General features: G+C 44.0%; 1 protein-coding gene across 8 annotated transcripts in view; it reads left to right on the top strand.

Annotated features, from left to right (window-relative positions):
* The window catches only part of EVA1A (eva-1 homolog A, regulator of programmed cell death), a 204,020-nt gene that overhangs the window by 84,345 nt on the left and 103,678 nt on the right, over positions 1-15,997 (top strand). For all 8 annotated transcript variants that reach the window (XM_083829515.1, XM_083829513.1, XM_083829516.1 and 5 more), the window contains one exon: positions 1,826-1,978. In XM_083829515.1, coding sequence (XP_083685641.1) covers positions 1,826-1,978 — 153 coding nt within the window. The remainder of the gene's footprint in view (positions 1-1,825; positions 1,979-15,997) is intronic.

Here is a 15,997-nt window from a genome sequence, read left to right as displayed (position 1 = left end):
TTTTTTCAGAGATTTTTGTACAAGGCTGATGAGGGAGAAGGAAGATTGCATACCCAAATAACTAGTGTCTAGGGTTAAGATTGTCACCTGATCTGTGACTGGTTTCTATGCTCTGGTGGATGCTCTGATCACCAGGTAATAGGATATTTTGATGGGGCTGTTTTTTAGCTTGTAGTAGGAATTTCCAAGCTGAGCATAAGGAGTCATTTATTCTCAGACATTTCTTTTAAATCATCATGTGTCTGTTTTGGTATAATATGTCTTTCCTTCATGTAGTTTCTTCTGAAAAAAAATAATCAAATGCAGAAATTAGCCCTGCTGTTAGCAGGAGTTAAACCAGATGGTGTCCTGAGGAGTCTTCCAACCTAAATTCTTCTGTGATTCAACTTTGGTGGAACATTTCTGTCCAGCTCCCATTAGGAAGAAATGGTTCTTGGACTTATAGTTACAATACAGTCAAAAATGTCCCATTATGTCACAGCTGCCGTAGTATAAACACTGAAGTATTAAACTGTAATGCAATTATTATCTTGCATTCTCAGTTACTAAGTAGTTTGATACATATGGATTTTGCAGAAATCTTCACACACACATATACGTATATATATATGTTTATATTTAATAGTGGTGATATCAGGCCTAGAGAAACAGTGACACAGAGAGACAAAAGCTGTGTCTATGCTAAATACAGGGCCAGGGGCAGCTGCAAGCACTGGCTGATGATTACCTACACCGTTTAGTCATTAGCATGCTTTGTGGCCCAGTTTTGACCTGGGACAACCAGCAGCATTTTAGATGAAGACTGATCATGGCAGGGAGGTTGCCACGGGTCAGGGACCCTTGCCATTAGGTGATTTGGATGCTGTACCTTGCAGTGGGGAGGAATGGAGGAGTTTTTCTGTGTGAATGCAAGGTGAGCTATACTAGCTGGCCTTGGGGCTGGAGAGCAGTCTTTGGCCTGTTGTGGCTACATTTCTAATGGTAAATAATGTAATCAAATGGAAAGACACTACTGAGACTGGGGAGGTTGAAGTTATATTCGTGGCTGTGCCCTGGGTCAGCTGGGGTGACCTTAGACATGCCACATCAGTTTTCTTTGCCTGTTTTTTGCCCACTTGTAGGTGTCTAGCTATTAAGACTCAGCTCTTCAAATCAGTGTTTATCTTCTGTGGTGTGTTGGCAGATGTACGTGGGGAGGACCTATTCTAGGTTGGGACCTCTAGGGGTTCCCATAATACAGATAATAATAGCAAAGAGAAGGGAACGTCGTGATTTCTTGTGAAATAATTGCCTAGTCTCTGACAGATGTAAACTGAGTGACTGCTCTGTGTGCACCAGGCTTACGAAAGCAAGAGTGGATTTCGTGGTTTGGATTGTCCATTTCAGGAAGGATTTGGGAGGCAGAATGCAGAATGAACACTTGGCACATGAAGTGCTGATCTGTGGATGAGTAAAGTGCCTAAAGTTGTGCCTTTACCTTCCTGTGCCACAGACTTCTAATATCACCATGGGGAAATCACTCAATTGCCATGCCTCACTTACATGCCTGCAAAATGAAATTATTGGCTATTTACTGGAACTTGCATGGGCTAGATTAAACAACATTCATTAAATGTGCTGTTAATGCCAGAGAGAGAATGCATAATGCAAATGATCACTGCTACTCTAGCAAATGCAGTTGTAAGGCAGCTGATGTGCACCTCTGGACGTATGCACAAAATCACTGCTGCCTCCGACAAGTTCACACCATGGGGAGGTGATAAGGCTCCCTTCATGCTGGGTGCCTGCCTCTGGATCAGCTGAGTAATTGTTTGTTTCCTTCTAGACGAGTACAAGAGTAAAGTAGCCTGTGAAGACGACAAGCTGCGGCTGAGCTGTAAGAAGAGCATGGTGATAGCCATTTACTCTGCTGTCTTTGGAAGGACGCAAGGAGGCAGCCTGGAGTGCCCATACCAAAACCTAGGGATGCCCATGATTGGTAAGCAGGGGAATGGCTCGACAGAGCACACTGAGCTGGGCAGGGTGGTTTCGTTTACTGCCATCACGTGCTGCTGGCGCAGATCCCAGGCAGGAAAGGCAGGACTGGCACATGCAACCTGCCACTGCGGTGCTCCTGATGTGTGGTACTTTGTTAGCCAGGGGTGAACTTCCGCATGAGCACCAAACAGGTTCAGATGGATGCCCTAGCCAAGTAAGCACGCTTCAGATTTTTGGCAGATCTCTGTTGGACTATACACTTGAGGGTACGCCTTGAGTTTCTTGTTCAATTTTCTGCCCTCCTGGTGGTCCGTACCCTCTGTGGAGGTGTGTATTATCAGCAGATGTCACGGACCACCTGTGGCTAAGTCAAGTCTTGACATCACATTTAAACTTTAATAAAAGTTAAATCAAGGGGTGAAAATTCGAAAAGCAAGCTGTTAAGTTGCATCATGTTACGGTTGACTTACAGTGCCTTCAAGTAACTTCTTTACTCCCAGGCTATCATAGTCTCTCACATTCATATGTTAAAGATTGATAAACTTCAAAACATTCACTAGAACTGTCTGTTCTTGAGCCAACGTGAAATGAGCTTTAGTGTTTCAGGCAGTGTCAGAGAGACCATATGTCCGCAGTGAAAAATCCTGTGGTCAACATTCCTCACTGTCTTTTTCTGCAGAGGTAAGAGGGGATTAACCCCTTTCCTGAAGGAATTGCCTCTGGAGGGGGAAGGACTTCAGAAGGGGCTGCACAGGGAAGCTTGAGGGGCTGCTATTACCTGTGCTGGTATCTGTTCAGCTGTATCTGGAGATCTTTGGCTTCCCAGCTGCTAATCCTGTGCCCTTAAGGAGTTAAAAGTTATTCACATGGAAGCATGTGAAGTGGCTGCTTGGAAATATGATACGCAGATTATGGGTGTCAATAGGAGACCACAGGTAGAGTCGGGCCAGTTGAGTTATTTGTGCAGTAGGATGAGTGCCTTAGTTGTGTAACTGCAAAAATCTGAGCATTGCAGCGTAGTGGAGTAATTCAGTTTCTTCTGCTCTTTGCCATGGTTCGGTCATGTGTCAGGAGGGTCGTGGTCCTTTAACAAGTTACCTCCCATCTTCTGAGATGACATGCGTCTCTGGATGTGCTCCTGTTGTCCCCCAGTTTCCAGAAAGCAGAAGCTGAAGCAGATATGTTTGACAGGTTAACCTAGACATCCTTCTTGTGGTTTTTGGGATGGCCTAAGAGTGTGCACACTGGTGCGATGGTGGTTCTGTTGCTGGATGATAACTTGCCAAGTCAGCGAAACTTGATGGGTTTCTAGTGTACACCTGAGCACACCACCCCTCCTTTGTCCTTGCTGAGCGTGGGGAAAGAGGCACACACTGGTGACAAAATACGAGCATTGGGACCTGCTCTTGAATGTCAGCATGGAGCAAAACTTTTAATTTTGAATCAAAGTCACAAAAGGTAATGTTTTCCTCTTCTCTGCCCAAGTGCAAAGTCCTGAAACTCGTACTGGCTGAGAAACTAGAAAATGGGATGGAAGACAATGTTGCTCAGAGAGCAAAGCTGTGGCTAGGAGAACAAGCAGCTTCAAAGTATGAAGCAGGGCTGCATGGCCACTCTACAAAGTGTGATGTTTGCCCAAGGAAATAAGGTATTGGGTCCTAAAGTGTAGCATGCAGCCTGCTACTGAGATGTGTGCTCATCCCAGCACTGCTACTTCCTGCAGTGTCAGCTCTTAAATGGAAACCAGTGCAGGGTTTTAAGCTGTGGGCTTACTCTAAAAATGATTAGGTTGTCAGAGAGGAGAAACTCTCTGCGTGTTTGGAGTTGCTGCAGTCTCGGGTATCTGTTAAGTCAGCCCAGTGCTGCTGGGGGAGCTGGTGGAGGATGGACAGGTATGCTTTGCCTACATAACTGCAAAGGGATGGGAAATATTTCTGGGACAGTGGCTCGCTGCATGCCCTGCCGGGCTGGGGATGAGAGGTGCAGGGTGTGTGTATGTGCGAGGTAAATCACTGCGAGTGGGCTGGTGGTCTTTCAGCTCTCCATACTCCATTTCTGAAATCCCAGCCGCATCTGAGGGTGTTTGTCCAGGTCTGCTAAGTGTTCAGCAGTAGCTGGCTGATCTCCTCGGGGTGACACTGCCAGTGCTGCAGGCAGTCTCTGCTTATCGTCAGCGTGCCCTACCTTCATCTATCTTTTGGGAGCTGACCCAATGGGACAGAGCTCCAGCGATGCGGGGAGAGGGGAGGTGGCTGTGGTTATCACTCCTCTATTGGCCCCACAGGAGGAACCGGTGTAGGATCCATCTGCAACCCAAATCAGCAAAAAGCACATTCACACTGCGCTTCCCCACGGCGCGCTGCAAGAAATAATAGGCATGCATACATTTGCAGCACCAAAGTGAGGGGGCTGCGCTCCCAGCTGCCACTAGCAGTTGTGGGAGCGGCGTGCAGAGTCCCCCAACCTGCTCCAGAAATCGTGCTCCTGCCACCGGCTTGCCTAGCCCAGCAGGCAACTCTGTTACTTCAGGAGTAAGTGAAAGCGCCACAGCTCATAAATCAAAGCTTTCCCCAGCAAGAGAACATTTCTCTGCACGTTTCCACAGCCCTGCGATACGGAGAGGGTTGCTCCGTGACAGCCTTTGATCCCAAACATTTGCGAGGAGCTGATCTTACAAACACGGCTGTGACTCAGACTCTGTGGCAGCATCCAGTTCCCGTAAGGCAGAACCCAGCCACGTTCTGCACAGGGAAGATTTATTCTGTTTGAATTTCACGGGACTGATGATTTGTGTCACTCCTGAGCCTTGGCAAAGCGCCTTTCCCTGGGAAGCAGGTCCTGGACAAGTTTGCAGTGTTTAGTTTTATTCAGGCAGCACGAGTTACTGATGAGTGGAGAACTCGTACTTGCCCCAGAGGTGGGGAAGGCTATCTTCCTCTCATGATGAAAAGCAGTTCAGAAAATGTTATTCCATTTTTTTTTTTTTCTGAACAAAATGCACATTTGGGTTGAATTTAGAAATCTGCATCTTCTACAGATGAGACTTAAACTGAGATGAGGAGGAGGGTTGGCCTAACAGAGCATTGTATATATTTCTGACTCTTTCACAAGAAAATGGGACAAATCATTCAATTTTTGTTGCTTCTGCCTTGAAAAACAAGATCATGTACCCCTGTAGGAGTGTTGAGGAGATAAAGTCCACTTCAAAGTGAGTTCCTTGGATTCTGCAGAGACATGAGGTACGTTGGGTATTTGGCTGGAGTGGTTTGAGGCATTAAGGCATTGCAGCCCTTTAACACCTGCACAACCCAGCCACCCTTGTGCTGCTTTTGAGTAGTGTGGGATCCCCGAGTCAGACATCGCACACCATGCCCTGCCAAACACATGCTTTCTGTCCACGTCTACACGAATGTGCTTAGCATCTGAGAAGGGAAAGTTACTGTGAAGGACTCCATCCTATCCCTGTCATGTTAAAGAGAAAAACTGCCAGGATCTCCTTTTCAGCGGAAACGTGCTGAAACTTGTGTCTCTGACCGTAATGGGAAACCCCTGCAAACAGCTGGACCCCTCCTTGAGTGCCTTGGGAACTCTGAGAAGCTCCTAAAGGAATGTGACCTTGTTTGTAACTCTTTTAATAAACCCTCCACTTTGCTGCCAGCTTGTGCAGAGACAATACGCAGAGCATAGGGAGGTCTCTGGGGAAAGGGTTATTTGCAAGCAACAAGCCATTAATATCCAGCGAGCCCTCTGCCCCTTTATCATGCTGTTTGCAGCTGCCTCTGCCTGCATCTCTGACTTGTTTATACCAAGGGAAGCTGATTTAAAAATGGACTTTTCCTACTCGTATCTGAGTGCAAGGTAATGATCTAATTAGGAAACTAAAGAGGAAGAACTCGGATGTAAAACAATTACCCTTCTTATGATTTAGTGGAGCAATATCCTTCATCATATTCAGTGCACCTGACATGTCCACATGTATTTTTATAGTAACTAGCCCCCTAACCACAGGGAATAAGACGGACGTGCCCAGCTCACCTCTAACATCAGGATCCAGGTCTCCTTCTCACAGACCCTGTCTTTCTCCATCAGCTGTACAAAGAGCCCACAGCAATCTCACTCTCATCTGGGTAGCAGGAATCTGGGCTTGGTTTCTGACTTGACACAAGATTGCAGGAACTGTAGCTCCAAAGCCCAACTTAAGGTCGTGGTGTGTGGGTTAAACTGAGTAGTCTGCTGAGAAATTAAATGTCTTTGTCACCTAACATGCAGGTTCTCTCCTGTGCCTCCGTAGAGAGAAAATGGATGTGTTTACAAAGCCCTGAGGAAACTCAGATGGAAGTGGCTCTCTCAAACTCACTGGATCTGATAAGGAAAGAGCAGAGAAATGATTTCAGTGAATAAGCCTGTGCTTTAGGTGCTCATTCCCTGGCATTTTTCATTTTAATGCAGCGACAGAAGGTGATTCAACCCAGTTTGTTTTGATTTCCTCCTCTTAAGGCAGATGTATATATGACTTGCACCGGAGCTTTCACAGAACATCATATAAATATTTATTACACCATATAAATAATAGATCCTTCTAGTTTGTTTATCTGTGATCAGATCTAGCCTGTAAGTATGAAATACATACAATAAAAAAATCATTTTAATCCATGGTACATTATATTCTTGCCAACACTAGAGCTAGTTTTAAGAGACTACTGCCCCTCCAGCCATGCATTTTTGTCTCTCTTCCTCTTTACCAAGACATATTCCACCCTATATTTCTGTCAGTACAAGTCCGTGGCTGTGCTCTAAACTAGGTCTTAAGTGAAATACTTAAAAATAAAAGACCTCCAAGCTGTGGAGGTGAGGTGATGAGGAATCGAGACCACTGGCACTGATGGGGGAGGCAGCGGGGGATCGGCATGGCAGAAGACTGGGGTATCTACGGAAATCTGTGCTGATCAGGTAATGCCATGTAACTCAGCTATCCTTTACCAGATCTGGGTGTTTGTGGCTGAAATGCTCTTGGGCTATGGCCTTTCACCATGCAGGAGATGACACGGCTGGAACGCTGGCTTTGTGGGATGAGCAGCACGTGTGGGAGGGAATTGGACTCTGGCTTTCTTTCCTAAGGTGCCCGCCAGGCTTCCAGAGGGTGCCTTCACATAGGTGGGACTCCCTCTATGCATGTTTGATTTATGTTCAGGGCAGAAACTGCTTAATTATGTGTACAGTTGATGATTAAGAACATGTTTTTAGAGGCGAATCTGTTTGTATGTAAAAAAACCCACAAGTACCCAAATTTGAAGGCTAAATAAATATCAGTTGCTGTTTAATTCACATATAATACCCAATTAAATCTAAAATGAAATAAAAATCCCATTTAGAATGCAAAGTTAAAGTGAGACAAAGCCTGCTTTCAGAAACTTATTTTTCATTTTTTAGATAGTTTGAGTGTTTCACTTCTTGTTTCAAAACACCAGGAGGTAATTAAAATCACTTTACAACTGTTTCTAAAAAACTCAAACTATTGTTGGATTCCATAGTCATAAAAATTATTTATATGGAGTTGTTTTTTATTTGCACACAATTACTGTTTAAAAATAAAATAAAAAGAAAAAGCCATTCGAATTTGCTTCTGGGCAAGATCCTTCTCAAAGCCAAAGTTCAACTGGGTTTTAAAAAAATGTTTACAGTGGAGTATATGACCCCATGCAATGATTGTAAATAACAATTCTGAAAGTTGTAATTTAAATAGCACTAGCAGTCTCTGTGTTGATATTCATATGATATTTGGGGAATTAAAGTGGGTGTTTCTAACACCTTCAGGATGATAAACTTACTTAGTAACCAATCTTACAAAAGACGTCTGTTGCCCTAGCATTAGCTAAAAGCAAATTCAGAATATACTCCTAAAAATAAAAGGGAAGAACTTCGGAGATATAAATCTGTAACATTTCGATGTATTTCCATGGAGTTACTCTGCATGAAAACCAGTGTAACTTGTTCAGAACTGATGAAGTTCCTTTTACAATAATTCAGATGTCAGTCAAGAATATGACAAAATTACCATGATGGTGAATGCTGAGCCTGAGAAACAAAGGTAATGCGAAACCTGTGAGGCTGCAGGCATGCCGTGCTTTATTTTAGGAAGCAAGGGCAAGAAATGACTTGCAGATTGTGTCAGCTGGGTAGTCTTTTAAAAAAGATGGGCCAGTCCCACGGCTTCCGAAGTTTAGATCTTGCTTCAGCATAGATGTAGGCACTTTTTGAAGTGTGCCCATGTTCAGGAAAATTGTTGGGCAGTAGTGAATAGGAAGAACAGATAAACTGAGGGTCTTCACAGAGCAGTAGCTGCACTGTATACACCGATCCTATCTTCTACTGGCTGAAGCAGGAGCTGTTAGCTTCTTTGCTTTGTATCTTGAATGCCTTATGGCCCACAATCAACCGTTTTCTGCTGCAAATTAAATAATAAAATTTTACTGTCGTTGCCAGACCCAAACTTCTTTGTTCTCTGAGACTTCTTGGAGCCAAGTTTGTTGCTGTCCTCAGATTCTCACTGTAACTCCCAAACCTGCAAAACGTTATTAATTTGCTCAACTTCACACACTCTGAGTCAGTCTCTGCAAAACTGGAGCCTCACATGTTTTATATGAGTGCTGGTTCCAGCTACAAAGGTGATAAGATGATTTGAGATCACTTTAATAAACCAAATGCTTCTAAATGTAATAACGGCATCAGTAATTAAGCCTGCAATGGATCTTTCAGTTGCAGTCTCTAGATGTAATTAAAGTTCTTTTTTTTAAAAGATAATTTCTCTTTTCTGGCCTATTGCTCAAGTTTCCAAAGTTTTATGAAGTGTGTGGTGAGTAATTTTTCTCTCTCTTTCATTAAAATGTATTTTTTATTGTAAAAACGACCTTGTTAGCATATCCTTCTAAGGTTTGGATGTAGATCTTTTTAGCCAGCTGTTTTCAGTGACATTGTGCAAGACAGATATTTTATCCAGCTGCACCAATGTAAATTTCCCTACTACTATTTGTAATAATGATGATGACAATGTATATCAGAAACCCAGCTCAATGTGCTACCAAAGTACCAAATACCACAGGAACAGAAACGAAATAAAAAGTCCCTGAAACTTATAGAAGCTCACAGAAGAGGAGATGTCAGGCTAGGCTTGATGCTGTTGAGGAGGTAGACTCTTCTTGGCCTCGGTGTGGACCATGAGATGCTGGAGCATCTCTCTGACTCTGTTCTGTACCACATCAGATGGTGCTCAGACGTCCCTGGGCAGCAGGAACCTGGGAAGCCAGAGCTAATATGTGGGCCAAAACCCTTGCGTTACTTCCCCAGCAATCCTGTCCACAAACCCTCTTCCACATTCCAGTGCCCTATCCAGCAAAAATGATCTTGAGCCCCTGCTTACAGCTCAGAAATGCTTTTAACCATCTCTTCCAACAAATTGTTCTCTTTTATTTCCTACTTGAAGAGGGTTTTCTTGCATTTGGAACAGATTTACTGTCCATGTTTTTTGAAATCTATTGTTCTGGCTTCCAAAACAACGCCTCTTCATCGTTTTGAATCTCCACTTCCTGAGCTTTCCTCTTTAGACATCTACTTCTGCTTCTTTTTTCCTTAAGGGCAGTCTTTTGTTTCTACTGGTCTTCACATTGGTTGGTCTTAAGGTCTCGTATCTGTGGCTTGGTTTTCTCCCTGTTTTCCCACATTCCCTTTGTTTCTAAATCTAACTCACTTCTTGTGTCCTTTATAGAGGAATGTATGCCTCTATACAGAGAAATTCAGTTTATCTTTGTTGCCCCCATCTGAAACTGTGCAACAGTGCCTCACTGATACAAATCAGCCACCCGGGCTGCTTATTGTAGAGGGAAATGGGACAAAGCCCATCTTTATTTACCATTTTTCTGCACTGGGTTTAAAAAGAACATCAAACTTAATGGGCATGGGCTAAGCTGAAAATGCCTGGGAGTTGATATACAGCACGTTGTGCGGGCTGGCTCATCAGTACTCCATGAAGACGACCAACTGAATGAGGCAGTTCTGAGTTGTTCCTTGGTTTTCCAGGAAGGAGTCTAGGCAGCAGCCTCACCTGCAACACTGGAGTTACTTTCCTCCTACTTACATCCTTCTTTCCCGTCTACTGAAGTTTGTTTTCTCTTTTGGCAGATAAGTGTGTAACCACAGTGCTGATTCAGACCTCTGTCAGTATTTTTTTGCAGGAATCAGATTTCTCTCTTTAGTTATTTGACCTCCACGTCTTCCATCTTTCATTCTGTCCTCCCTGCTTCAGAGCTCTCAGCACGTAACTTTTCCTGTTTTATCCTTTAGCAAGAAATCTTACTGCATGTTTCAGAGAGAAATCACGTCCTTTGCCTGGGAGGCGTTTCCTCCTAGAGCTGTCACTTGTTTGTGAATGACTTCCCTCAAGGGAATATATGCCTTAGCTCATTCCTTTCACCTGCTCCTCGAAAGGCAGTGAGGACAGCTAGGGTTCTGCTGACCGTTTTAATTCCAGCTGTAGGTCTGCTCCTGAGGCAGCCAAAGCATCACTGAGCCCGTGTGCGCTGCAGAATTCGTCTCTTGATCAGGCACCACTAGTCATGTTCCAGTTCCTCATCACTTCGCATGCACTCCTGGAAATAGTATCTTGGGCTGTGATTCTCTTTCTGAAGCCTTCATTTATAGCTAGTCATTTGGTCCTTCTGATACTTCAAGATCTTATACTGTGTTTTGTTTATTGAAAATGTAGGATGAGTGCTCCAATTTTTGTGCTAAATTCACCGACTCAGGGAATGCTTCCTCTGACAAGTGGGTAGAGGTTTCTTCTCAGGCTCAATACTTTTTTTTTTCAAGTGCACACACGTGATTCTTATGTGAAGTGAGGGCATAAAGGGCCAATATGCAATCAGGGCTATCAAGATCACTGACATAAAGCTGATACGATGCTCAGGTGAAAGAGTAATTATTGCAGCAAGCAGCGAGAGATTGAAAATGTTGTGCTAGCCCATGATCCTCAGGTCTGTGAAGAATTATTTACTCTTTATTCTGCCAGAAGGGTCAATGGAGGCGTGTTCCATTCCCTGCTGCCTTTCTAGGCCCTTGGGCAGCCTGTGGGAAAAACCCACTGCCTTACAGCCTTACAGCATGCTAATTTATTAGCACATTCAGGTGTACACGGTCCTGCTTGCTCTGGAAAGCTTGCTTCATCAGCTCAGGAGCCTGCCTTTGCAGGCTGCACATGGATGTAGCTGATCAGTCTGATCATGAGATTAACAAATGCACAGATGTTCTTGGGCATCTGGCACGTGCCCAGCTTCGGTGCACAATTAGTCACACGTCTCAAAACAAGGTGTCTACATCTGGGGATCCATCTGTGATGACTGCTGCCTTGGAAGAGGTCCTGATCTCCACCGGAGCATCTAAGAGTTACCATAGTGTAAAAATTAAACTGTTTGGAAACATTCTTTCGAACCCAGATAGGTTTTGCAATCAAAAACAGCAACGTATGGCTTGGCTTTCAGATTTGGATGTGTCACCCTTGTTGGAGAAAAACAAGTAACAGTGAGTAACCAAAGTAACGGATGTGATTAATAGGCATTGGCTCCAATTTGTTTTTGTCACCAGGAAGAGGTAATAAAGAAATACTCATGCTGGGAAGCAGCCTTAAACCGACTAAAACCCATTCATTGTGGTGAGCTTGATGATATGGACATTACATCACCGAGATTGATTCTAGTATTAAAGCCAGTGCTGTGTGCAAGCTGCAGCTGGTAAAATCCTCCAGCATGGCTTTGGTGCCATCTGATTTGGGTTTTACCCTGTCAGATGTTGGGCTGATAAAGACAGTAGATGAGGGAGTAATATCAGCCTAGCAGTCCTGGAATACTAAATTGAACCGGTAAGATGAATTGCCTATCGAGGGCTTAGACTAACAGTTGTGAAATGAAGCTGCCCAGCAGTGTGCTTTTGTGGAGCAATGCTGTGAAAGGGAATTCACTTCGACCTCGCAGCAGTAGCGAGGCTGGAGGGATGTGCAACTTTTAGAAAGTGGGGCCAGGAGTAGAGAGGATAAAGTGAGCTGATCCCACTGTCCCCCAGACACAAACGTTGGTCTGAAATACCAGATGCCAAAAGCACAGCTGATATCTTTAAACACTTTCACATGTGGAAGTTTCACTGTAGCCAGGAATTGTATTTCTTCTTAGGCAGTGTACTGGAGCAATCCAAGACTAATGAAAGCAGAGGGTAACTCTGGTCCAACCTGTGTAAGTGGGTTCTGTATCATCTGTGGGGTCTTAAAGTAGTTTTATTGCTATGCTGTGGGATTTGAGCTTTGTGGGCTTTAAAAGGTTCTTGGCAGGGACCTTGCTCTGCTTAGCAGTACTTACTTCAGACTTACTGTTATGGTGTTGGCATCTGTGAGTGTCCTTTGCTGTGTCTCTGACACATGGGATCAGGATAGTATTTAGTATAACACACACAGTTTGCACTTAGCAAACAAGCAGGAAAAGAAAGGAAATGTTGCCCTAAATGAGCATGCCATCAAGTGCAATGAGAGCGCCACTTCTGAAGGTCTGGAAAACATGAATTGGGACCGTGGCCCAACTCTGCTCTACCACACTGCTGGGCTTGGCTTCCCTGCATCTTTTTGAGAGGCTAACTGCTTCATTTATGGATAAGAGAATCTCCATTTTATTCCCTCTCTGGGCTCTGGGAATAGGTAATTGGAGGTGAAGCCTTCTGACCTGGAATCACCTCCTGAAAAGGTACCAATATACCTGAAGATCTCACTTCAACCCAGCTCCCTAAGGACTTGTTTACATTCAGAAGTTAAATTACCTACATGCATGTCAAAACAGCTAACACGAGTGATGCTGAGTGTTTTTATACCCCTGAGACATGGGGAGGGAGGTGGGGTAGGGGGTGGTGGTGGGGGTGTAAAAGAAAAGACCAGGTTTTCACTTCTAGAGCTGTGGATGACATGGTGGTGACTGTGATTTATGAGGATGCTGTAGCCTCGTCTACCATTCAGCCATCTCTCAGATGTATTATTGACATCTTCTGTGCTAGTTAGCGAGGGAATAAAGTTTCTAGAATATGGCATTTTGGCTTCCAACTGAATGACCTCCTTATCACAAATCCTTTGAAGTGTATGAGGGAGATGGTCCCATTTGGAGGTTATGATGATGCTGTCACATTTTTCAGTACAATGTGTTATGTGAAGGACAGACAAGTTGACAGGTCAAAATAAAAGAGGGGAGACCAAGCTAATTTCAGTATAGGTATAATTCTCCCTCAGAATACTGCTGGCTGCTTGCTCTGATGTTTCTGGAAATCACAAGACTTTTGTGCTTAGAAGTTGTATGCAGGGAAAATTCTCTGCTGTGACCAAAGGGAAGTTTTCAAAGTGAATACTTTGTCAATTTTTGTGCTGTAGCTGTAGGGTCTTTTTTTTTTTTTTTTTTTTTTTTTTTTTTTTTTTTGTGAGTACTGGAAGAGAACAGTATTTGGATTTACCATGCAGGAGCCTGGTGTTGTCAGTGGGGTTTAGCTGGCTCTTGTAGCCTGTGTTCATGAGATGACTTTTTGACATTCCTGCACTCACCAGATTTTGGTGCTCATTAGGATTTGGAGGTCAGTGCCAACAATGAAGACCTGACTAGATCGTGGCTGTTTGCTCCAAGAGTCAAGAAAATGAAGTTCTACCAGAAACCTCCACAATGCTCTGTTGAAGTCCAACTGGTAGCCAGTTACAAGAAGTCAATAATAACCACACACAGACCAATATTGCTTAAGATGTTCAGTAATGGCTTGGATCATGGGACAGAGTTTGTGGGTGGTACCAAATTGGATGGCAATTGTTACAGCAAGTGGTAGGGACCTCAGAGGGAAAAACCTTGTGAAACGTTGTGAAGTTAAGAAAAGGCAAATTGCACCTGAATAACCCTCTGCAACAGTGCAGGCTGGGGGCCAGCTGGGTAGAAAGTAGCTCTGCAGAAAAAAAAGACCAGGGTGTCCTGGAGGGCAACAAGCTGAGTGTGAGTTGGGTGAGGTCTTGTGGCAACAGTGGCTAAATGGATACTGAACTGTATTAGTAAGAACATGGCAAACACATCAAGTAGAGGGTTTATTCATTCTATTTGGCCCTCCAGTACTCCACTTATCTGGAGTACTGGAGTGTTCAGTTTGGGGCTCCCCAGATAAAGAGAGATGTTGAAAAACTGCAGTGAATCTAGCAAAGAGCCACTAAGATAGTCAGGGGGCAGGAGCACACAGAATATGTGGAAATGCTGAAAGACCTCAGTTTTTTCAGTCTCAGGAAGAGAAAGCTCAGGCAGGGATGTCATTGCTGGTTTTTCTACTCCCTAATAGTTGGCTATATAGAAGACTTTTTGGAAATGCATAGGAAAAAAACAATGAATAAAAAAAGAAAGAGAAAAAAAAGCAATCAACACAAGTTACAGCAATGGAAATCTGATTAGATATAAGGAAAAAATTCTTCACCTGGATATTGGTTTAGCCCTGGAACAGGTGCCCAGGGAAGTTGGGCAATATTCATCTGCAGAGATTTTCAAAACTTGCCCGGGCAAATTATTGAGTAACCTGATGTAACTTCAAAGCTGTCCCTGCTTTGAGCAGGAGGTTGGACTGGATAAGGCCCAGATATTGCTTCCAACTAAATTGTTGTATGGTTTATGTGCTACAGTCCTAACAGGTGATGTTTGTACTGGGTATATATTCAATATTAAGGTTTCTATAAAGTCCGTAAAAAAGAGGCTTTTTAAATCTTGGTTCCCTACTTCCTATGTTAGGGAATTTAGTCCTCATCTGTAACTGAACCATGTAGAGTCTCCTTTGCTTTCTGCTCATTTTGGCTAATGCAGGTTGAGCTGGAGCAGTCTGGCAATTGAAGAGTCAAACATTACATTACTGATGGTTAAGTGAATAGGATGGCTGGTCTGTGCCGTAAGAAGCTGGCTCTCTAGGTCTACCTGTGTGCTGGTAAACTAGCAGTGCCAGGGCCTGGACATTAGAAATATATCCTCTGTTCTGTTAAGTTGTAGCATGGTCCATGCCATAGTTAGTTGCCTTGGCCCAACCAACACTCTCCTAGGCAATACAGAAGATGGTTTGAGATTGTATATAGGACAGAGTCAATTCCCACTGTGTTTTACCACCCTGTTTTGGAAGGTAAGAGTATTTAATAACATCGATGTGGGTTGTTCCAACACAGTTGGCCTCAGGGCTGGGGAATGGGCCAGGGTAGGTTTCCATTTACCAGCAAACACGTTAGCCAAACAGTGTAGGCTGGACCTCGTCACTGTTAAAATACAAATAGGAATTGCAATGTCAGGACCTGCTCTGGCAGATGGAGCTACATGGCTCTCTGCTTGGATATTATAGCTCAGGCAACACCTGCATTGGTAGGTGGGGCTGGGGAAGGGGCTGGTGATCACTAGTGATGGCTAGAAAAACCAGTGATGTTAGCATGAGGGCATATGGCAGATAAAGCTACTAACAGCATTTTCAGTGTGCTAAATCTACAGATCTGGCACCTGAAGAGTCAGTCCAGCTTGTTATGGTGGAAGGCAGAGTCTGTAACTTGTAACAGCTCATTCGCACAGGAGGAGAACCCAAAGTCTGACCATTTCTGGTGACGGATGCAAAAGACTTGTCATGCCCCTCGCAGGACCAGTTATAGGAGCTGCATGGGTAATTCTCCAGCCTCCCACAGAGGTGCTGTGCTCCTGTGCTGGGGGTGAGGCCCCTGTGCAGACAGCCCTGTGGAGTGCGTGAGAACAATAACATAAAAAAAAGAACAAGCACCCTCCGTGAAATCCTATGCAGTGCTTAGATTTGATGAGTTTCTCTAACCGGACATTTGACAAAAGACAATATAGCAGGATTGCTGCATGCCAGATGTTTCCAGTGGAATTTCTGACACTCGATGGATCAAAAATCCCCTAAGGAAGTTTGGGTGTTTCAGTATGAAAATGCTCACATGGGGCCC

The sequence above is a fragment of the Anser anser genome, assembly GCF_964211835.1.
Source record: "Anser anser genome assembly, chromosome: 3".
NCBI lineage: Eukaryota > Metazoa > Chordata > Aves > Anseriformes > Anatidae > Anser > Anser anser.
The sequence above is the reverse complement of the archived record's forward strand: the minus strand, read 5'-3'. Positions and strand labels throughout refer to the sequence as shown.